General features: G+C 40.7%; 3 protein-coding genes across 7 annotated transcripts; 2 read left to right on the top strand and 1 right to left on the bottom strand.

Moving 5' to 3' along the window:
* Positions 1 to 4: 4 nt before the first annotated feature.
* Positions 5 to 2,403, bottom strand: RB195_002637 (uncharacterized protein; the record flags this gene model as incomplete). 2 transcript variants are annotated; one of them, XM_064199992.1, is made up of 4 exons in its annotated part: positions 5 to 106; positions 176 to 252; positions 400 to 507; positions 2,259 to 2,403. In XM_064199992.1, 4 exons carry the CDS (start codon positions 2,401 to 2,403, stop codon positions 5 to 7), a joined length of 432 nt encoding a protein of 143 aa, XP_064055873.1. The 2 variants fall into 2 exon arrangements, with proteins under 2 accessions (XP_064055873.1, XP_064055874.1); XM_064199993.1 differs by lacking the exon at positions 2,259 to 2,403 and having other exon boundaries at positions 400 to 505.
* Positions 2,404 to 3,082: 679 nt separating this feature from the next.
* On the top strand, positions 3,083 to 12,992 carry RB195_002636 (uncharacterized protein; the record flags this gene model as incomplete). Of its 2 annotated transcripts, XM_064199990.1 has the most annotated exons (21): positions 3,083 to 3,137; positions 3,203 to 3,384; positions 3,803 to 3,888; positions 4,033 to 4,152; positions 4,207 to 4,298; positions 6,119 to 6,282; positions 7,392 to 7,525; positions 7,635 to 7,764; positions 9,216 to 9,288; positions 9,348 to 9,434; positions 9,552 to 9,696; positions 9,857 to 9,933; positions 10,146 to 10,227; positions 10,309 to 10,385; positions 10,457 to 10,626; positions 10,725 to 10,816; positions 11,152 to 11,276; positions 12,447 to 12,526; positions 12,587 to 12,662; positions 12,725 to 12,810; positions 12,912 to 12,992. In XM_064199990.1, 21 exons carry the CDS (start codon positions 3,083 to 3,085, stop codon positions 12,990 to 12,992), a joined length of 2,214 nt encoding a protein of 737 aa, XP_064055871.1. The 2 variants fall into 2 exon arrangements, with proteins under 2 accessions (XP_064055871.1, XP_064055872.1); XM_064199991.1 differs by lacking the exon at positions 3,083 to 3,137 and having other exon boundaries at positions 3,169 to 3,357.
* Positions 12,993 to 13,213: 221 nt separating this feature from the next.
* Positions 13,214 to 20,710, top strand: RB195_002635 (uncharacterized protein; the record flags this gene model as incomplete). 3 transcript variants are annotated; one of them, XM_064199989.1, is made up of 16 exons in its annotated part: positions 13,287 to 13,316; positions 13,402 to 13,427; positions 13,725 to 13,843; positions 13,904 to 14,021; positions 14,085 to 14,220; positions 14,410 to 14,556; positions 14,689 to 14,790; positions 15,411 to 15,523; positions 15,910 to 15,945; positions 16,930 to 17,018; positions 17,117 to 17,273; positions 18,432 to 18,587; positions 20,036 to 20,103; positions 20,209 to 20,285; positions 20,347 to 20,514; positions 20,615 to 20,710. In XM_064199989.1, the coding sequence occupies 16 exons, from the start codon at positions 13,287 to 13,289 to the stop codon at positions 20,708 to 20,710; spliced, it is 1,638 nt and encodes a 545-aa protein (XP_064055869.1). The 3 variants fall into 3 exon arrangements, with proteins under 3 accessions (XP_013297095.2, XP_064055869.1, XP_064055870.1); XM_013441641.2 differs by lacking the exons at positions 13,287 to 13,316; positions 13,402 to 13,427; positions 15,910 to 15,945; ... (5 more) ...; positions 20,347 to 20,514; positions 20,615 to 20,710 and adding an exon at positions 13,214 to 13,227 and having other exon boundaries at positions 15,411 to 15,527; XM_064199988.1 differs by lacking the exons at positions 13,287 to 13,316; positions 13,402 to 13,427; positions 13,725 to 13,843; ... (4 more) ...; positions 15,411 to 15,523; positions 15,910 to 15,945 and having other exon boundaries at positions 16,931 to 17,018.
* Between the last annotated feature and the right edge of the window lie 1,770 nt (positions 20,711 to 22,480).

Raw genomic sequence — 22,480 nt, 5'->3', positions numbered from 1 at the left:
ATTTCTACTGCGGCTTTGGCTTCGGCGCCAGATCAGGTTTCACTTTCGGCAGCACATCAGGCTTTTTGTTTGTTGGTTGTTGTAGGCGATGTTTAGCCATTGTGATCTGAAAACAGAATGTGAGGACGGAATCATCGCAAGGGGAAATGAATACGGAAAGAACTAAAACAATCACTTCTGCTTGGTAGAAAGAATAATTGTTCATGTTTAGGTAGTCGCCCACTTTGTACAGTTTCCAGTTGGCTTTTCGACCTAAATTACTAAAAATCGTAGGTCATGAAGTAAGAAAAAATCGCTTCCAGGCCAAGAAAGCGCTTTGCCAAAAACTGCAAAATAATAATGGTGAAGGGTGACGTAGATAGGATTCTCCTTTCGAATTTTTACTAATTATCTGGTTACCTCCAGCTTTCGCCAATGCATCAGCGTGTTCAATTCCTGTACTAGTTTTGGGAGCTGCAGAAGCGATACCACGTGATAAACGATAGATCAGATCCAAACGGCGCATGCCTAAAATGCATGTTAAAATGCGGTAGAAAATGGATATGAGAACAACACCACAGCTTAAGTAATAATTGGCGGGAGAGACGAGATATTGTTAAAACAGCGGATAATAAAAAAGAAAACAATACGACATAAAGCGACCAAATGAAGCCTAATTAAGGAAACTATGCAACAAGTCGGAGAGAATTCTTCCACATACAAACATGGTAAAAAGTCCATACAGATATAGAAAAGGAAGACGTAAACTCGAGATGCCACTCAAGAAGACTTATCACGACATCCAGAGGAATCTAAGCACTCTTGAGCCCGATTTCCATCAAACAACGAATCAGAGGACTTCTTATTTTATAGCTTTTGGGGTAGAACATGGAAACCTGACCACATTAACAAGAAGCGTTATTACCCGACACCGTAGAAGCTCCATGGTGACGACACTCTCGACACGCCAGCGATCGTGATTGGCGTTGTCTTCGCATCGCTAGCGCATTCCTGGAGCGTCTGGGATGCTTCCTGCGGTAACGATTCTTATTTTCGATTTTCGGAGCGGAGAAGATCCTTTCAATTAGGGAAGGTGTTTGTTGCAAGCTCTGCGCTTATCTCCTCGCAATTCGGAATGTGCCTGAGAATAGGGATTTGCTTACAGATCGACTTGAGCTCAGATTCAGAAACATCACATATTCTTCGTTGGTAACATATCCACTTGTTTGTTACAAGATCAGGTTGCAGGCGGAGATTCAATCAGAGCGCATTCCTTTATTTGCGAATATGAATATGAGTATCATTTACAAGTAGGAATGGATCATACGCTGAATAGCCAAAGTAATCGAAACCGGGATCCTTCTCGTCTCACAAAAGGGATGACGAACTAAGAAGTCAAAAAATGTCTATTGCCTTTTGGTTCTTAGCAGCAGTCCTCGTCCCTCTCGCTGTCGCGCTTTAGTGATACTTTTCACTGTATATGTAAAATCAGCTATTATACCTCCAGATGACTGGGCATACCATCAACAGCTACGAGCGTATAGGATATGTGTCATCTTTCGTTTAGATCTTTACTTTTCTGGATGGAACCGTCACGCGAACAAAACTGTGGCTTCATAGTTATTTCACCAATTGGAATAGTTTTTCTCTTCCAAATACGAAGAATAAAATTAAGACGGAACTCTTGGAGAGAACGGACACCTAGTGTTTGTAAATATCAGACTAGATTTCCTCATTATGACAGTGCAGCTCTGCGCTTTCACTATTCTAAGGTCAGTACTGACTAAGCATTTGCGCATCTGGAACCCTACCTGCACCAGGCATTAAGGCTGATATCAAGCAGATTTAATTCCAATTATGACCCCACTGTGACAAAACTAGAATGATCGGTTATCTAATCACACACCTCTCGTATTAACAATAAGAGGAACCGTTCTTCTGCGCCATGTATCTAATAGCTTCAAACCACGCATATGAAGATTTTCGTTGAAAACTGAGAACACTAGCCTTCAAAAGTAACAGATTAAGAAGATTATCTTGGTCCTGTAGACCAAAAACTTTTTTTGAGCTAATTTATTTCCAGACTGAAGGACCTTTTTATGTCTGACCTGTTATAAGAAAAAGAGTTTGTTTGATATTTTCTTTTTCTGAAGGGATTTTCTGAAAGTAATATTTAGACGAACCTCGCTCCTGCTCTCTTATTAGAACACTACACAAAATGATATGTATTTCTAACTACATTGTTCTATAATTTATTCGGTAATTCCGACAACTCACACCTTTCTTCTTCACATATTTCCTTATAACTGTATAGTTCTTTGCGTCTCTAAGGTCAGAAAAGCATTTAAGACCGTTGTATGCGTCTCCATGAACGACTGGAGCATGACCTTTTCGAAGTATATATGTTCCCGTATCCTCCGGCATATGCACAGCACACATAATGTCTCGGAGGCATTCGCGAAGAATCCACCGGGACCTTCTTTACCGTTCCCCAAGAAGAACGCATGGACATAGGAACGAAAATCTTTCCGAGCACGTTTGCCTTTTGGCCACATATCTCTTGAAGTTCGAGATAAAGCTTATATCCATGAGTGTTAGTGCATAAATTAGGAATATAGGGAAATCACTTCGATCAGCTTAAAGGCATTACCCCACGAATCTGAGGTGGTGCAGATTTCAGGTGGAGTATTCGTATACGGGATGGGAGACTACGGATAGGGGGAGTGATTCCGTCCATTTCTTCCTAATTGCCGTAAAAAAAGGGCCCGGAAGATGCGGCGCCTCACAAGACTGGCGCGAAACTCCCTGTAGAAAATAGTGCGCCAAAACGCCTGAAGCCGTATCTTCCGGGCCGGTTTTTACGGCAATTAGGAAGAAATAGACGAAATCACCCCCCCCCCCCTCTCCGTAGTCTCCCATCCCGTATACGAATACTTCTTCTGAAATCAGCACCACCTCAGATTCGTGGTGTGATGCCTTCAACAGCGCTTAACGTGAATTCTCAGATTACTAGATTTCGAGATTGTCATCACCGTGATACTTCTGTGCTGCTCTAAGGTCCCTACGTAGTGGTGAAGATCGTAATCCTGAGAATTTTTCAAATATGCCTTTAACCAGCACTATAACAGAACGCCAACACATTTTGGTTCTTAATCAAGGTGAATTAAATGAAATTAAATGGAGGTCGCGATGTTACCATCGGAAATGGTCACATTTCGCTCAGGTCAGCACCAGGCTGGAGTCAAACCTGCGGTTCGCATGATGGTCGCATCGCGACCTCCACCAAATTACTGCCGCAGCAAAAGTTTGCGATCTGGTTCCGCTGCCGATAACAGCTCCCTTTCGCCTAGTTGTGCAGTTGAATTTTGTGCTGTTGTTGTCCGCCATGAAACAATCAATGGAGACGTTATTTTCTATCAGTGAGAAGCCAATACTGCAGTACTATTTGTTCTACGTCGTATACATTCTTCTCGGACTGCTGGCAGTTTCTCGGCAGCCGAAACAGTTGGAGGAAATCTCGCACCATTATTTGGAAGATTTACACGCAGGAAATTTGTTTGTACCATACACACGATAGAATAATAATTGAATCCTTTCTCAATACAATCAGTAGAAAACCAGCACATTCGAGAGGCATCCACTTGTTTCTCGAAGAACGATCACAGTTAGGGCAAAGAACGAACGATTAAAAGGAGTCGGTGCGTGTCGCATTGTGCAAAGTACGCGCTGTTCCCTACATTCCCGCTTGTGTTCTTGAGTTGATAACGTTGCTCTCACTTGAGCTCGACTTTCTGGGGAATAAACTCCTCGTCTACTGTTACAGAGTGAGCAGTATCAACTTCGGACTGGGATGCTTCGATTTGAATTACGTGTTGCAAGAGCTTGCAGAAATGTCCCAAAGAGTCGTAGGTAAGAAATATTTCTCTATTCTCTTTGCTCTTCTTCTTTTTCCTTTTCTATCCGTGCTCTACCATCATGGAGAGCACTTTCTGTCTGCTGGCTACGCATCACCTAGAGTTGCCCTCATTGTCTCCTTTGTAAATTTATCTACAGCAAACATCACCTGGCCGGAGACGATTATCAGTTCCTGCAGCACAGCGTAATTCCTTCGTACCATTTCCAGAAAAGTCTCCGACGTTTGCCCATTCCAAAACTAACAGATACTTGCAATCGGTAATACATTAACTACTTGTTACCTGTGCGAAGATCCTGGACACGAATTTTTAGATTTCTAGCCTCGGCCAAGGTCGTTCTTTCCGATACTGACTACAAGCAAACGGAAACGTTAGTGCGAAATTTCGAGAAGCATGAAGGACCAGGTGGGACAATTGTTCTTCTTTAATTCTTAAAGTTTTTATTATGTTCTTGGTCTTTTCCCCTCGATTGGATTTGAACGGCAAATTCTCAAGAGGAGAATGCGCAACGTTATCCGAGGTTTTCTATAAAGGGATTCGAGTGATTTTAATATGTCTTGACTTTCTCTTTAAAGGCATCACCCCACGAATCTGAGGTGATATGGATTTCAGGTGGAGTATTCGTATACGGGGTCGTAGATTATGGAGAGGTGGGTGATTTCGTCCATTTCTTCCTAATTGCCGTAAAAAACGGCACGGAAGATACAGCTTCGAGCGTTCCGGCGCGGTGCTTTCTACAACGAATTCGATTGGAGGGCACCAGCCTTTTGCACACGCCGCATCTTTCGGGCCATTTTTGCGGCAATTAGGAAGAAATGGACGGAATCACCTTTCTCTCCATAATCTACTATGCCGTATACGAATACTCCACCTGAAATCCGTACCACTTCAGATTGGTGTGGTGATGACTTTAATGAAGCTAACTTGTATTGGGGCTTTTTCCAAGGTGTTGCAACTATTTTGAGGAAGGTCGCTCGAAATTGAATTCTTTTCTCTGGTATTCATCGTCCTGACCGCATATATAATAGCATGACAGTAATGTATATGAGCAGGAACACCACATCCACAGCACAATTCATCTTCTACTGAATCAATTTGAGCAACATTTCTGCGATCCATCCTACTTAATGCTGTTACTTACATGGAAAATCTGTGTTGGTGATATCACTACTTGACTCCGCAACTTTTAAGCCGGAGTTCAACTCTGTGTGGTTTCCGCACCAATCCTATTTAAATCCGTACTCGCTAACTTTAGTCAAACGAACCCTGCTTTTTTATCACCATACTAAGTGAATGCTTCCAAGCAATGCTACCTATTAGAAAATACATAATATAATACAGTAATACATTGTAGGATTTTATGTTACCATTGGAAACATAACAGCAGTCTATTCTCATCCCTCCGACATGTATGCGTATTTTCGGCACTGTGGATTAGCTTTGCATAGTCGGATCGAATCGAGCTGAATTGTGGTACTGTTGTGGTAATTGTGCTACATACTCTCAAATACTCTCAAAGTCGCGCAGTAGGATCCTCGCTCACCTCCCCCTCTTGGACCGATACAGGACAGGGTCCCACCGTGCTGCATAACGCCCTGTGTAATTGCAGCAGAACTCAGGTCGTTTTGAAATGTTTGTAGCTAGTTCCTCTGGAGATCTCTCTTAAACACAAACTCAACCATCTGTTCCGAAAGGTATGATTACAATGAGCAAAACAGCAAGACGATCTTACTCCGCAAATTTGTGATGCCATTTTCAATATATAATTAAAGTGTAGCGGTTAGAGGTTCCGCTTCCTGCACGATCGATCGGAGGTTCGAATCTGCTCTAGTGCTCACCAGGCCTTTCATCCCTCCGGGGTCGAAAAAATTGGTACGAGACTTGTCTGGGAGGATAAAAACACTGACTTGACACATCGGCTAGCCACCGCAAGTCATCGTATAGGCCAGTTACACGTTCTTAAACCTCAAACGATTCTGAATCGAAGTGAACGTGGGGGCGCATCCCAAGCAGATTGATTAACGCCAGACGCTTTATCCTTTATCCTTTAACATTAGCATTAATATTAGTATAATTCAACTAAGTGTTAGTACAATGTGAATTCGCAAAAATTCATAGCATGCCATCGTCAAAATTTATTTTGTCTCGTTTGAAGTCCTGTTTCGATTAATGGTGTTCATAATTTGTAGATTTCGAAATCTATTTCCTTGAATCGCTGTGTTTAGAACTACAAAAAGCACTTCTGGATTATGACCGCAATCATAAAGATACCAGCTATATCTGCGAGACCTGGTTCGATATGTACTTGAAATCCCGACTACCGTGCCCAGTTAACTACAATCCATTCATGATGTACGCTTCCGATCCAGATCCTCATTTCAATCATCAGGTACTGCTCACACAATATTTTTCATGTATTCAGTTCTTTTTGTTCACACATGTTAGCTTCATGCGCTACTATCTACATTCGTTTGCTATCAGTTGCCTCCAAGTAGCGGAGGTCGCAATGTCATCCCTTTGGCAAAATGCATGATTCCTTATTCAGTTGAGCGCGTTCGCCTCGAAGTCGTTTCTCCGATTTGGCATGCAACTTCGGAGGAGAAATTATCCGCTTTTTTTCCATTTTGGCTCCTAAAAACTCAATAAGCTGAGTTGAAAACAAAGAAACGGGCGAGAAAAGTATCTGAATATTTAGCTTTTTTTCTGAAATACACGTGGAAAAACCTCTATGCTGTTAACCTCAGTTGGTAGTTTTTTTCTCCCTTCTGAAGTAACATAGAAACTAGCAGCAAAATATGCGTTGAGGTAGGCTTCAAGTATGATTTCAGTGTAGACTTGAGAATATTTTTGATCGGCGAGCTGGTATTATCGGCTAACGCGGTTAAGAGGACTCATTCATTTATCTCTATTCCATGGTCGGCGAGGCTTAGCGCCCCGCGCAATCGACAAAAATTAACCGAGTACCTTAGATCGAGAATATCTCGCAGTTCAGCCTAACAAAACGGAAAGTTGTTGCCAGATTCCACGCTTCCATAGTTATTTGATCTATTTAGATTGGGCTTTGGCAGAGTTCTGGACAACATCACCTTTTTTGGAATAGTTGGGTAACTTCTACCTCATAAACTGTGTAAGTTTATAACTCATACGAGCCCACAGCATTCACTCATATGCCTGATTGCATCTAGTGGCATCAGTATTACCGTGAGCAGGTAGAAGTCAGATTCGCTTCTTGAAAACATGTGAAAACTTCATTTCCACTTATGGCTCAATTCTTTGTTAAAAACTAACTGAGCAGCGCTGAAAATCTGTAAATTAATTTATGAACATTTAAACCAATATTCATAAATTCTGAAAATTTATGAACATTGGTTTAAATGTCCTAGCATCAACAAAATGTTCCTTTTATAAAGTTTCATGTGTCGGAAAATGGATAGTGTGATATGATTCTTTATGACATGGGTCATTGAACCACTTAATGAGAGTTATCCTTATTTTCAGCTTTCTCGAGCTACCAACTTTGCTATTTCGTTCGCCCGCTTCAGACGTGCACTGGATAATAATATACTGGCTCCCGAAGTATTTCATTTGAATCCCAAAAAAAGTGACACCAAACTGTTCCGAAGTGTTTGCAAGTGAGTTCAGTTTTTTTTTCTAGTTTTTCAAATTTAGTGGTTGAAATCTTATGTCGTCCGAGTTTCTATCGCTGTTTCGACTTGATATCCTTCTTTAGAAACTTTCCAGGGCACTTCCTCCTAGCCTTTCCTGGTTTGGAGCGGTAGCATTCAAAGCCTTCCCACTAGACATGAGTCAATACAAGTCAACATTTAATGCAACTCGCATCCCTAAGAAGGATAAAGATGTGTTGTATCAGGTGATTCCTTCACCTCCTTGTACTTCTGAATAGTTATTACAATTACACCGTTTGTTTTGTGAATACTTCAAACGCGAGGATGGAAAGAAGGTGGGGTTACAGAAGGTCCTCGCACAGTGTTAAAGGATCCATTGATTAGCAATTTCGCTGTATACCCTTCGGAAAATGCGGGTGTAGCGCAGTGGTGAGAGGTCACTACTTCATCTACATATTGAATGATTCGATACCAAGACTAACCAAACCCTTCATTTCATTTGACTCGACATTTCTACAAAAACTTATTGTTTTGAAAGAAGTTGTCTTGTTCAGTCCTGAATAGCATGCCATCTGTATCATGTGCTCTTCAGTTTGTTTAACCTAATAATATTTCTATTAGTGTTTATTGCAAGAGTTTTCCATTGGTTCTCGTAGATCGGGAACGCTAAAAAAAAACATACCTTCCTTCTAAGAACAGCTTGAAAAAAAGTAGAGCAGCAATCAGCGATCCTTCTATTGTACATTTCCTTCTCGTGGAATCCAGTCATCTAGTTGTTGCCGTTAAAATGCATTCTAGGTCTTCTAATCCTACTGCAGTCTAGATCACTTAGTCCCAATTCTTTTAGCACATTTAGCATCGTTTCTGATTCTCTTTCACATTAGTGATCGTATGCGGATATTGCGAATATTGTGGACTTTTTGTCCTGCGACTTGAACCCAATTCTTTCCATTTCCTTGTTACTTGATTTCAAGATAGGACAGCAGGATACAATTCTGAACCTCTGTAAATGCAAGCCGACACCCATGCGTATAGTGACAATGACAAAATGGCATGAAGCACGGTCCAATTGCGCAAAGGGGTGCGCTTGAAGCGGTAAGGTGGAGCCCAGCAGTTGAAATCAAGGAGGGAGCGTTGATAGCACACTCTTTGCTGCACTTCCCGATGCTCCACCTTCATTCTAATCGCTTTCTCCACGCCGCATCGAACGCAACCGCGCACGCAATTGCAAATATTCCTACAATTCTGGCGGAGAACAAAGAAGCAAGGTCCCTTGTTTGTATTGTAAGGTCAAAACGATATGAAGCACGGTGCGATTGCGTACGCGGCTTCTTTCGAGGCGGTGCGGTGGAGCGTGCGGTTACGAGTGTAATGAGGGCTTGCTGGCACCACCTATCGCTGCAGTTTGCGATGGTCCCACCTCGGTTCCAACTGCTGCATCCACCGTGCCGTTTCGAGCACGTACGCAAATGCACCGTGTTTTATGTCGTTTTGACCCAGACTTATCTTAGATTTGGAATTAGGTCGGTCTTGGTCGGTGTTCCCCTGAAGACGTGCAAAGTCGACTCGAAACTGTCCGCGAAGAGCGATAATTATAAAAGTCATGTGTTCAAAATTACACAAAAGCGTGGTGCTTCATTATTTTTTTTTCCATTTCTCTTTCTCTCACAAATAATTTTCACACTTCTACTTTCAGGATACAACGCAAAAACATTTTATGGTTCTTTACCGTGGCAGAATTTACACTGTTCACATTTTTGACGACAAAGGTGAGACCTGCAATGGCATCATATTTGTTTTGGAAATTTTTCAGAAGTTCAACTTGTAGGCAATATACTTCCTGCCGAACACATCCACAACTCTTTGGCGCATATTCTAAAAACAGGCACGCAACAGGAAAAGGACAAGTGCATCGGTATGTCCGCTTTCTTTCACATTACACTTTCTCATCTTGGTGATTATACGCTGAGGAAATCTGATTTTCAACGCAATTGGTACTAGATCTTAATGGATAATAGTTCCGCTGTTCCAGGTGCATTAACCAGTCTGGAACGCGACTCATGGGCTAATATCCGTGAGGAATTGTTAGAAGCTGGTAATGCTGATAAATTTTGTTTGATTGATGGTGCTCTTTTCACGTTGTGTTTGGACGATCTGAAGTCTCAAGACCCATCTAGGTATATGCCCTTACTTATTTTCATTTTCTGGAAAGTCAACGCACTTCCTTTTTTTGGTCAATGCCGTAGCAAAATTTAGGGGTCTACGCTTATGCTGTGCCTTCACATGTCACAGTTTTGCGTAGATATTTTGCATATTGTTAGCGTTTTGCTGATTCAGGCTTATTCAGTCCCTTCTAATTGGAGATGACGCTAGTAACCGTTGGTTCGACAAGAGTTTCCAGCTTATCGTTGACGGTGGGATCGAAAGTACCATACATTGATTTCGCAAATTTCTCGGTTGTGCCGTTATTCTTACATGTCATTATCATTCTAAATGGATTGCGACTATTGACTGCAAAAGTCTACTTCTTTTACTTTTTAAAATAAATTTTTATTTTTATATTAATAAAAACGCTTCGTCAGATGGAGCAGCAGTTTAGAAACTGTCGTTTCATTCAAAATTTCAGGGTGTGGTCAAGCTACGATTAACTTCGAACATTCTTGGGGTGATGGAGTTGCTGTGCTCCGTCTCATGGAGGAGTCGTACAAGTCAGTAAGATTAATTCTGAAGTCACTTATTTATTTGTAACGAATTTACTGACATATTTATTTCCTCGAATTCTTGTAAAGGGATACGAATACGCACCATTTTGTAACTCCTGACACCGTACCCCAAGCAGCATCTCCAGGAATGGTGAAAGAAATCGGTCAGTTCTCTTTTGTTTTTGCTTTGTAGTCATATACCTTCTTTCTTCTTGCATTACGTGAAGTTCTTTAGAATTCAACCTTACTCCTTCGTTGCGATCACATATCGATAAGGCCCAAAAAGCGCATATACAAAGAAACAACGTACTCGACTTTTCTACAATGGAGTATGATGGCTTGAACAAGGATACAATTAAGAAGTCAAAAATGTCTCCAGACTCCGTTATGCAGCTAGCCATTCAAGTAAAATATTTAAAAAATAACGTTTTTTTAGAGGGAAACTTGCTTTTCTGATCGATTACATCGCATAATTAATTTCCCTTTTATTTTGTTTGTTTAAGATGGCATTCTATTCTTTGTACAAGGAATTCGTTCCCACATACGAGTCTTGCTCCACGGCAGCTTTCCTTAAAGGCAGGACAGAGTGCATGCGGTGAGATATTCAATTTCTTTCTTTGTTCAATACTTATCTTTCTATTACTTTCTCAAAGAAAAGAAATTTGTTCACTCCAGTGAAGTTTATAGTTCTTCCACTTATACTATTTTGAATTTCTGGGTTATTTCACGTGTTAGTTACCTTTCTATGTGTTGTTTTCTCCTGAATATCAGTTGGTACCCCCGAGAAGTCCAACGGAATTTGTTTGGTAAAAACCCTTTCATACTGTTATATCTTCTCTGTACCAACTCAACGGAGATTTTACATTCAGTTCTCATTAATCGACGAATTGTTGGAGTGTGCTTTTTGTTTATCATTCTTTTACAATTCAGCTCTGCTACTGCCGCTACAAAAGAAGCTGCTCTAGCATTTTCCGCCGGAAAAACAGAGAAAGCTGGAGAATTGCTGTCGCAGTGCTCCAACACACATAGCCAATTGGTGAAGGAAGCATCAATGGGTGGGTTACACGAATCTACTTTCTGTTTATTTTTGCAGGGCCTAGCTATGCGTGAAGATTCTCAGTAAAGAAGGATTCTTAGTCTGCTTGAGGTCGAGAATCCATTCGGAGAAATCGCAAGCAAGGAGGGGGAGGGTGTTGGGGGGAGCAAGGGTTGCGCATAGCGACAAAAGGCGTCATAAGAAACAGCGTTCCGCGGTCGTCCGTTTACACTGATACGGAGAGAGATGAAAATGAACGGAATCACCCTCTTCCCCACAATCTACGACCTTGTATAGGCATTACCCGCCTGAAACCTCTGATTCGTGGGGTGATGCCTTCAAGCACGAACACTTTTTTGTCAGCGCAATCCATAGTACACCAGTACAGTACGGTATATACTACCACAGCCTGCTTTATACTCAACTCGTGTATAGTAGGGTCAAAACGACAAGAAGCACGGGGAGTTGCGTAAGCGGCTGCGCTCGAAGCTGTACGGTGAAGCGCAGTAGTTAGAATCTGGAGCAAACCCTTCCTAACAACATTCCTCGCTGTAGTTCTGCTAGTCTCACCTCGATTCCAACTCCTATCTCCACCGCCCGAATCGAGGGCAGGACCGCTTAGGCAGCTGCACGTGCTTCATGTTGTTTTGTCTTTACTATAACTTTTGATTAAGTAAACTCAAACAAGATTTTTTCTCCATAAGTTCCACTTTTCATGCGATGACGTTCTACAGCTCTCCCCATTTCTCTTCTAACCAGTAAAGTGGTTACGTCTCGTTACCATTGCCGCTTCATACAGCCCGTTAAAAACATTATAAGAAAACTGTCAAGTGAAGCAGTAAAAAGTGGTTCAGGACAATCCTTTTGGGGTGGGCAAACGCTTTTGATTTTAGGTTTATTGAGGGTTTTGAATATATATATATATATATATATATATATATATATATATATATATATATATATATATGTTCAATAACTTCCGCGGTCAGCCTAAGCCTGTCTATTTGTCCTCTCGATTTGCCAAGTCAATTTTCCGAGGCTTTTCCCCGGTTTGAACATGTTTTTCTCATCGGAGTAATACCTTTTCGGTACTGATAGCAAAAATATCTTCTTTTCCAGATTATTTCTTGATTCGTGTAGCTATTTAGAGTGAATTTGTTATCTGACAAGCTAGCATTAATATTTGTAGGCCAAGGGTTCGATAGACACCTACTCGGTCTGAAGATCACTGCTGAACGTCTTGGGAAGAAGGTTCCATCTCTTTTTGAGGTTGATAATTAATTAGTTCCTTACGGATCACTCACATACCATGCTATTTGTGTGTTGCAGGACTCCGGATTTCTTCGTATGGGTCATTTTGTACTCTCTACAAGCACTTTATCTACGAACACCATAGCGTTTGGCGGTAATGTAACCTTGCTCCGTTATCGCTCCGAGTCGAGTTTTGCGGAACGCTTATCATTTTAGGATTCGGTCCCGTAGTGCAAGATGGTTTCGGCATAGGGTATAACGTGTCGTCATCTCGACTTGGTGCTGTTATTACTAGTCATAAGGTATTGCTGTACTACTTATATACTATATTACCGCATATTTCCTATCCTGTAGTTTTTGCCTGTTTTCATTCGCTTTCATTTCTTATAATCTAATATTCTAGAAGAATCGTGACGCGAAGGAATTCAGCAAGGCTTTAGAGAGAAATCTGGATATTTTGAAGACCATAATGAAAAAGACTTGATATACTTATGAAATTAATTTGAGTTCTCTTCGTAAGGTTTTATAGGTAATGGAATTTCTCAGCTTGATGCTGAATCTAGCAGATAATAATCCCTTCATCTCGTATTCATTTATGTGATACCCTCTGTGAAACACCATATATGTTAAAATAATAATAATGCTAAATGCACGTTTAACTAACGTTTGAAATTGTGGAATACATTGCTAATAGTTGCCATTTCTATGTGTTTCGTCGGGTTAAGTTATTGATGTTAATAACGTCACATAAATCTTCTTTTAACACTCTTCTCACTGTATGGACTTTTTGGTCGTTCCAAACGCTGTGGTGTCATTTCATCTCATGAGAGGTGCTGCCGTCCAATAGGACGTTTTCTTATCCGGATTCTTTTCAGATTTGTCATAAACGATAGCGTCGCAGTGACGCGTTTAGAAAAAGGTATGTATAAGATTCTACGGTTTTAAGGTTATGCTGTTTTTTTATCAATGCAGCTATTAGGTAGAAAGCGTCGACAATCGCGTTTTTTCTGGTCAACGAAAAATATTGGACACTTGCTGTCTGTTGTAGCTCAAAATCTCAAGGATGAAGTTTCCAGTAGAAGAATCTTTTAGTGAAAATACTTGAGGCGTTATCACCAATATAACACTCATTCATACAGCAGCAGTGTCTCTGTAGGATCAATATACATATAACGCTAAATGGTTGATCTTGCTGGTTGAGTTCTTCATGTTACAGGATGGGAGACCAAACTCCTAATCGTCCTGACATGGTGGAGGCTGCAAGGAAGTTCATGTCAATGCCAAAGGTCAGATACACTCCTTTCGATGAACAGAAACAATTTCTCCTGGGCAAAGGTCTTTGCAATTTTATCTTATTAATCTTGCGTTGCTTCAATCATTCTTCCTGATTTCTAGGCGTAACAGAGAATGAAATAAGTGAAGCGAGAGCATCACTTCCGCAAGACATTTCAGTCCGAGCAGAAAGTGGAACCCACTATGAGGGTCAGCTTCACATGCAACCGCAACCGAATAAGTTAGCAGACCTAGTGATACATTGTCTGTTACGTTGACCGCATCCGGAAAAGTTTCGTTTCAGATTTGTAACGTTTGCTCAGTCGGTCGCTATAATTGGTTGTGTTTCGTATGCCGGGTACCGGTTCTTGCGTTCCTTTGTTTTACCTCGTTTCTTCGACATTCCCGATCCAGCCACTGAAGAGGTCCGACAGCTTCAGGTTCGTAGTTGTTCCCTCTACATTGCACTATTTGTTGCCTGAACTACTCAAAAGTTCGGGAAAAGTCGCTGCATCTGCACACAAGCGTGTCTTTTTTTTTTTTTGAAGGGGTTTTCGAAGTCTTCCTAGTCACATGGACGCTCCTGGTGCCGTACAGCGTATTTATTTTTGGTCTATGTTGATTTTCAGGTCCAAGTAAACGAGCTGCAAAACTCGATCAAGTTTGTTCTCGACAGTATATCACAAACCACATCAATGTTGGGAAGCCAACAACAGGAAATCAATAGGGCTTTGCTCTCCGTCAGCCAGCGGGACACTGACATAAGCAGAGTCGAGGTTGTTTTTTTTACACTAGTATTAGTTTTGAACCCAAAAACAGAGAGTTCCTTTCAGCATAAAATCGTATGTTTGTGAAGTTCCGTATTTATTCTTTATTTGGCTATAATTTTTTGTAGAAAACCCTTTAAGGCTGGTATATCTACGATTAAGAGCTTATTGTTGAGTCACAACAACTTTGCACCTATTCTTGCTCCCACTGCGACATCGGCGAAACTACCGAGCTGGCAGCAGGTGCTCGATTTTCCACTTTCCAAAGAATCTATTGAAATCTTTATCTTTCGAATGAGGCGCTCTTCTTGAGACAGGATAGTTTTTGCGATAACCATGAATAGTTGTTGCCGACATGTAAATGTAGATTAAGAAAGCGCCACATTATATGGCTTAGAAGTGAATTATCAAGTTGTACTTCCGTTTTGTAACGATCACATGTTGGTGCTACGTTGGATTTGTGATATATATAGAAAAGTATAACATTCCGTAATCGCTTTCGTTTCCATCCAAGACAAATTTGCTGTGAGGATCTGCACTGCAGTGCACTCCTTTGAATAGCTGCTCCTTTCGACGGGTCCTCAGCAACTCCTTCATTTTCATTGCTTATACGGATTTGTTCTTCATCTGCTTCTTACACTCTGAGACGAATGCGCATTTTGGCCTTCTGCTCAAACCGTTGGCAATACATTCTTTATTTGGCGAATGTAATGTTCATTGCTGCTCCTCACATGTTACACAGCGGTGCTCGATTCGTTCAAGGTGTACCGATTTCTATTTTGTTCAAGAAATCAGTTTCAGAGCGGAAATTTGAGTAATTGTGACATATAATGCGTTAAATCACTCTATTTCTTATTATTCAGGCTGAAGCTCCCTCGGCACCAACAGCGAACTCTTGCCGTTCAACACCACCTGCGAATTACAAAGAGACTTGTGAAGAGTACGGAGACGATGCGTTCTCTGCCAACGAATATGCGTAGTTTATTGTTTGAATCCACAGTAGGCTGTTCTATGTTTCGTGTATCAGTTCTCATTCTGTTGGTTGTTCACAAGCTCATTCACTTCAGATTCTAAAATTCTATTTTCCTGTTTGTGCCGAAAGCTGGTGTTCGTTATTGCCATTCTGTACAAAGTAGCAGAGAAATAAATAATATTCGTTTCCCTTTCTAGCCATGTGTGATGGTTGAGACCAAATAAATACTAAAGATGTACGGTAGCCACTGGAAACATTTTGCAGAACGACTGTTAGCTCCATGTTCGTTATATGCTTGCATTTACTTTTGTAATATGAAGAAAAGACTAGTCGACCACTCAACATCTTCTCTAGCATTCCGAAAGACTAGCCTGCTTCCTAAACGGCAGGTCAACAGAGACACAAACGCTGGAGTATGAAAATGGGTAAAGAACATTTTTGAAAATAAGCTTTGAGTTGACACTGTACCTTTCGACTTCGCTAAAATCTCTGAAGAATATAATAATTGAATATAGAACATTTTGTTGAATAGTGTCATGTGAGGGCATACGTTACATAGCTGCCGAATAGGTAGATACCTTTCTAAGCAATGGAAGTCTCCCGGTGTTTGGCCAATGTTGCTTGACTAGGGCAAAATCCTGCAGTATTACCACATGGATGTATTCTAAGCACAGTTTTTTTTAAAGGTTGCTCTGTTAGTTCAATGATTAAAAATATTTGCAGATGAACTTAAAGATGAACTATCTCATAACATTTCTTACATGCTTAAGAATGCTTGTAAGGTATTGTTTCGGAAACGCTGCTATTGCAGGTACTAGCCAAGCCTAGCATGATGCTAAACACAAACAACACATTCCGCGGTAAGACTTTCTTGCGCGACAAGACCTTATCTTCAAAACCGTAATGGTATTATACCCTGGAGCTGTGTAATTCTGTGGAACCATGTGGACTGGCTTGACTGTCAGTTTATATTGATGCAGCTAACCGGTGTTCTAGAGCCTGTTGTGCTAATGTACCATCCGTGATCAGGGGGATTGAAATATTGCTATGTAGCTGAAGAAGTGAACTCGTCAGAAACACAAATACACGTTCGGACAATTTTCAATTTCTTTCGGACAGATACACACATTTTCCATCCTTTGCCGAAGACTAGATCAACGAAAAAGGAGGCCACAACTTGATTTGGAGCGCGGCACTGCTTGCGCAACTTTGCTGTGTACACCTCCTTCTACGAATTAGAAGTTAACCTTGACTGTTACTAATGCCCCACCTTAACATGAAAACTGTTCAAAGTCTTATTCGGACATATTTCAATTCGAGATTGGGACGATACGAATAAAATACATTTTTGTCGCCGGTATTATTTGAAGTTTATTTCTGTTTCAAATATTTCGTTGGTAATTTTGCAGAATGCGTATTTCTCAAATTCGTCCCTTGCAACGGGTGCTACAATGTCGAAGATTGGCTTCAGATTCGGATTCAAGGCGTGGAGACACTGGTTAGCGGTGCATCGTATACATGAATCGTAGTATTTATGTTTTCCACGTATTAACAAAATGTTGTTTTGTGCTTGTCGACGTGAAATGCGAATTTAAGGCGTTCTCGATGGCTTCCACATTACTCCACTCGGAGACTCAGATGTACCGCAACGCAGCAGAGTGAGCTTCCTTTCTACTGAAATGACGGAGGCGAAACAAATTGGAGTACGAGGCCTGTCCTGTTACGGATTCAGACTGATCGACGGATCTTTCCTGTATGTTCCTCTTTTTTTTTGCTTTCTTATATACTCTTTTTGGATAATTGCTTGGAAACTTTTTGGCATTCGATTTTACACCCAAACCCAAAGCCTTGTTTCTTTCAACCGACAACGTTTGCTGTGAGCGCCGTATGCGCCCATTTACGCTGCCCGCACAGTTCAGACCTGCACGGGTGCGCGGTTTGGCGAATCTGCGGTTTTGGTGGTTATTGACTATTCACAACAGTGCACTCAGTAACCACCAAAACCGCAGAGCCGCCAAATCGCGCGCACGCGTGGTTCTGAACTCTGCGGGCAGCCTTATGTTGACACGAGGCTTGTGCGGCGAAGGTTTGTTCCGGACTCCCATGAGCTCATCAACTCCATTGGCTGACGGCAGACCTAGGCATTAAGGCTAGCGAACTTTTAAAGAAACAGTTCATTAACTGTACTGCCTATTATTTATTATTGGTCAAAACTGCAATACATATAGTAAGGTCAAAACGAGATGAACGACGAAAACAAAATGCTCTCTCGGGCGCTTCGGTGGAGCTTAGCGGCTAGGAGCGTGGTGAATTCCTTGCTGGCACCACCCATCGCTGCAGTTTGCGACGGTCCTACCTCGATTTCAGCTGCTGCCTGCACCGCGCCGTTTCGAGCGCGTACGCAAACGCACAACTACACTCGTGATTCATGTCGTTTTGAACTGACTATACACTTTGTTTTTTATTCGTGCAATATTCGTAGTGTCATAGTGTTTAGTGCCCATAAGCTAGCGTTTAATCTAAACTGAATATGCTCAGAAAATCAGCAAAAGTGCTTCGAAATCTCTACAAAGAATAATTCAGCTGCTCAATATACGTTCGTCATCATATAAAATGTAGTTTCTTGATGGATATGCAAGGTGATAATCGAGTAATCTGTTGCAGTTGCTTCCGCTTATTCATACTGCTTCATGCTCTTTTCATACGAATGCCTCCGTTTCCATTCTAGCTAGAAGCCCTATTTTTGCTTTTTTCGTTCCCGGTTCTCCTATAATAATCAATGAAGCACAAACCACTTCTGAAAATCGTGGAAGTAAAAAAAAACAATTAAGAAAACTACATAGGAGGTGTATGTTTATATGAAGAATTCCACTAATGGGGCTCTCATTCCTTTTGATCGTCTTATTTTCAGGTATGGGCCAGTGGCGTTATTCCCAAAAACAGCTTTATCATGGCGTGTGCACACACCCGATGATATCACTCCACGTTCTCTTAGTCTCTTCGCAATGTTGGAGCCGAAAATCGACATACTCGTTATTGGAGCTGGCGACAAGAAAAATATCGACAAGTCAGTCTGTTGTCAGTATCTCAACAAGGCAAAGCTCAAAATCACTGTGTTCCTCTTCGGAAGAGAATCATTACCCATAGCCGTAAAGATGGTGACTTTCTCTAGGAAAAGACGTGTCTTCAGATAGATGTTTCTGGCGGTCTTATAGCTGCTTGCTGCGAGGCAGATTTAACATCGCCTAAAAATGCGACATAAAAATGAAACGAAGTTTTGGTAATGATTGAACTTCTGCATGTGCATTCCTCCTTTCGTATGACCAAGTATGCGCACTTTTTGGTACGGGACCGATTGTACGTCCAAGTACAGACACATTAATTTGTGTTGCGAACTCACTTTAGCCAGTGTGTAGATAATTACTGCAAAATCAAAACTGTCTGTTTTTTTTTTGGCGCAAAAGATTTTGAGTTAATTTCACTACGGAGTATATAGAGTCACGCCCATCACTAACTCATCAACTATTAAAAATCAACCTATTGAAGGATTCTTTAAGAATCCGAATGAGTTTGTGGACTGGAGAAAATCACTTTGGTTTGTAATTTATTTCGTTTATTTCAAAAGGCTGGTTGTTTTTAACTCGTTTGTCATCTGCGTTACAAGTTTGATTTTGTTCTAACTGGTACACTGAAATTGGCGCTCACTCTTTAAACAGCGGAGACGGGGATTGTGCGTAATATCTGTAGGATATTGTTGTGTTCCCTTATTAGTGGTGCCTTATTCAATTCTCTGAAACAAATATAAGAATCGTTTAAAGAAACAGATTTTTGGCTACTCACGAAACTTACTTAGACCCTATTTTACACCCTATTTTACATTAGTTTGGCTGAAGAGTATGCACCCTTTGAGAACTTTGCAAAATCGTTCCTCCAGAATTATTTGAAGATCGCAAAAAAAAAGAAACCTTTTTTCAAACAGAGGAACATCATCTGCATCCTTTGGGTTATTATTCGCAAACTGATGTGTAGTGAGATTGAGAAATTAGGGAGATATCTAGTGAATGAAGAAAAAAATTCTGGAAATTCTGATTGTCTGTCCTTTGTATGTAGTCGATCATCTTTTTACTTTAAGTACTATAACGGGTTTTACCTTCAATCTTTCGCATATTTATGCAGAACTATCTTTTGTGTTTTTAAATTATAAAGATTTTTTTTTTCAGAAATTGAAGGAGATCCAGAATATCTCCTTCTGAAAAGAAAAACACCTAAATTTGTATTGCGAGAGTCTGTTGTCTTTGCTTCTTTTTTTCACTCGGAATACTACCTTCTTTATAAACGCCTCTTTAACCTTGTCCGTTCAAGTTTTAAGCATACTAGTAGTATGCTAGTATGAAGTTAGTATGAACCAGTTAGTTAGTATGAACCATAAACGCTATGAAATAGGACTAAAAACTTAGAAACCTCCGGTGAACTTCAGCTACGACCCATGTCCCCACATCATGTTTCTCTATTCAGAGTGCGGTCTCAAATTATTGGTTTCCTGAGGGAACATCACATTGGTCTTGAGATCTCCGACACGGCAAGTTTTAAGCGGTTTTCTTTTGTTGCATTTCTCTTTCTTTCTTTTTCTTTTCCTTTTGCTCTCAATTATTTCAATTACATGAAATATATAGCGATTTTCAAGGAAGACGCTATTGCCACCTTTAATTTCTTAAATGCGGAGGGACGGTATGTAGCAGCTGGACTTTACCCTCCTGATGACATGGTAATTTTGCTTCGTATTTTTAGAATCTGTTGTTGATTTTTATTTTATTGTATGATTTCAGGTGGTAACAGATGCTGAATATGGACGTGTGATGAATTTGTTGAAAGGTTGGGACACTCTTGATGAGAATCCGCTGCTAGTTGGTATTAACGATTCCATTAATCATACTGAGGATCTCGTAAAACGATTATGGAGTGGCACTGGAGACTTCAAAGCTGTTCGAGATCGGGTAAATTTCGGAAGAATTTGATAGTTTCAGATGCCAAATCCGCAAGAAGAAAGAATGGGTTAAAAAAACACTACCTGAAGAATAGTCGAGTATATTCCAGGTCCTGGCTCCTCCAGGAGAACGTGAAGCGAAATACATTGAAGATGCGGAAAAACGAAAGAGAAAGAAGTTACTGGATGGCACTGATGACTCGTGATAGATGTGATAATACCGCGTAGAATAGTAAACCGTGAAATTACTGTACAGCAGTTCATTTGTGACACGAGGAACAACTCAACCACACTTGCTCTGAGATGATGAGATGAATGAAGTTTGGATTTCTTGTTCTGCTGAGTACGTTGTTTATAAAAGTTAAAAGAATGAAGCAAGTCATTCATAGAAAAGAAGTGCTTGGAGTTCGAATTAAAGGCAGTGTATCACGGCAGTGTTGTTGTCTCTATGGGCAAATATAGCATTTGTGGTGTAGATTACGAGTATGAGTGTGTCTCCATTCAATATCCCTTAATGGTCCTGAGAAACGGCGTGGGAACAGCGTTATTTCCTACGAGGTACGTTAGAACGTGCCATCTTTGTACATTCTCCGGTTCCATCAGCAGCTTATTTATAGGTTTTACTTCAAAAAGCTACTAAGGAGACCCCATTGACTCCCTCCGCTTGCTCGTGGACGCGGTGTGTTCTGATTTACCTCTGTGCTAATGCCGTTTTTCAGTACGTTTAGGAGGATTTGAACCGGGTTCACACTCATACTCGCAATTTACAACTCTAGCTTTACATTTTCCCCTGGGATTTCCGAACCACGCCAATTTCGTTAAACGCACCCTTAAGCATATAGCATAATGCATAAAATGCACAACTGGTCCACTTTTACGCGCATTTGCAGCATTCTGGAGCAGAGAGCACACAGTATTTAGTTCGTTTGTGAAGGTTAATGAGAAAAACCCAGGATGTTCATTGCAAACAACTCAGATCCATCTTTACTGCATCTCTATTGCAGACTTTGACAGTATGCACTCACATATTAATGGAAATCATGGGTTGTATACCGCCCAGGACGTTGAAGAAAACCACCAACACAAGCCATGAAGTATCAGTTGAATTCTATTTAAAAAACAAACTATTAGTTGAACAATTTTGAACTGGCGTTGGAAAAAGGCAAATATTAAACAGCGTTAAAATTGAAAGAAAAATGAAAGAAAGAATGAAAGAAATTGAAATTGAATTTGCGATTTTGCACAGATCGAATCGGCGAGTTCGACGAGAGACTCGGGAACTTCACGCCGAAATTTTGCCGCAGCTCCGCCAAACTTTGAGTTCCATATGGATCCTCCCCTTTTGCACCATCTTCTTTCAATTATGGAGCAGAAAATCATTCCTATTGATGCTTTTAATGGAATTTAATTTCTAACGGACGTTTAGAAGATGCGTTAAATTAATTTTCAATTCTTCCAATGGATTTTATCTTCATACAGAATACATTTGAATTGCATCGAACCATCGCTAATGCGAACTTTGCATCGCTAGTTTCTGGCACAAAAATGAAAAATCCAATCACAGCAATCAAAGAATGCGAGATTTCAGCTCCGCCAAACTTTGAGTTTTGTATGGATCTTTGTAAATAATAAGAAGGAAATCTCTTTAATGGATACAGGACGTTTAGAAAATGCAGTAAATAGACTACTCATTTTTTATGATCGCTTTTAGGAAGATTAATTTGCGTAGCTTGCAAAAATCATTAATGCGAAGTTTTTAGGGATATCGTTTCTTGCCGCAGAATTTCACACAACTTGAATTTATTGCGATGTAGAGGATCAGAGAACGAAAAACGGGGAAGAACTTCGTTCGGAATGAAATCAGGTTCTGCAGAAAATGACTCCATGCAAATTCTGTAGATAAAGCTTGCACTTGTAACGCAAAACCGAAACGAGGACGGTTCTGTACAAAGTGTACCTAACGTTTACGTTAGAGT

Source organism: Necator americanus, chromosome IV (genome assembly GCF_031761385.1).
Source record: "Necator americanus strain Aroian chromosome IV, whole genome shotgun sequence".
NCBI lineage: Eukaryota > Metazoa > Nematoda > Chromadorea > Rhabditida > Ancylostomatidae > Necator > Necator americanus.
This window is presented reverse-complemented; position numbering and strand designations above follow the sequence as displayed.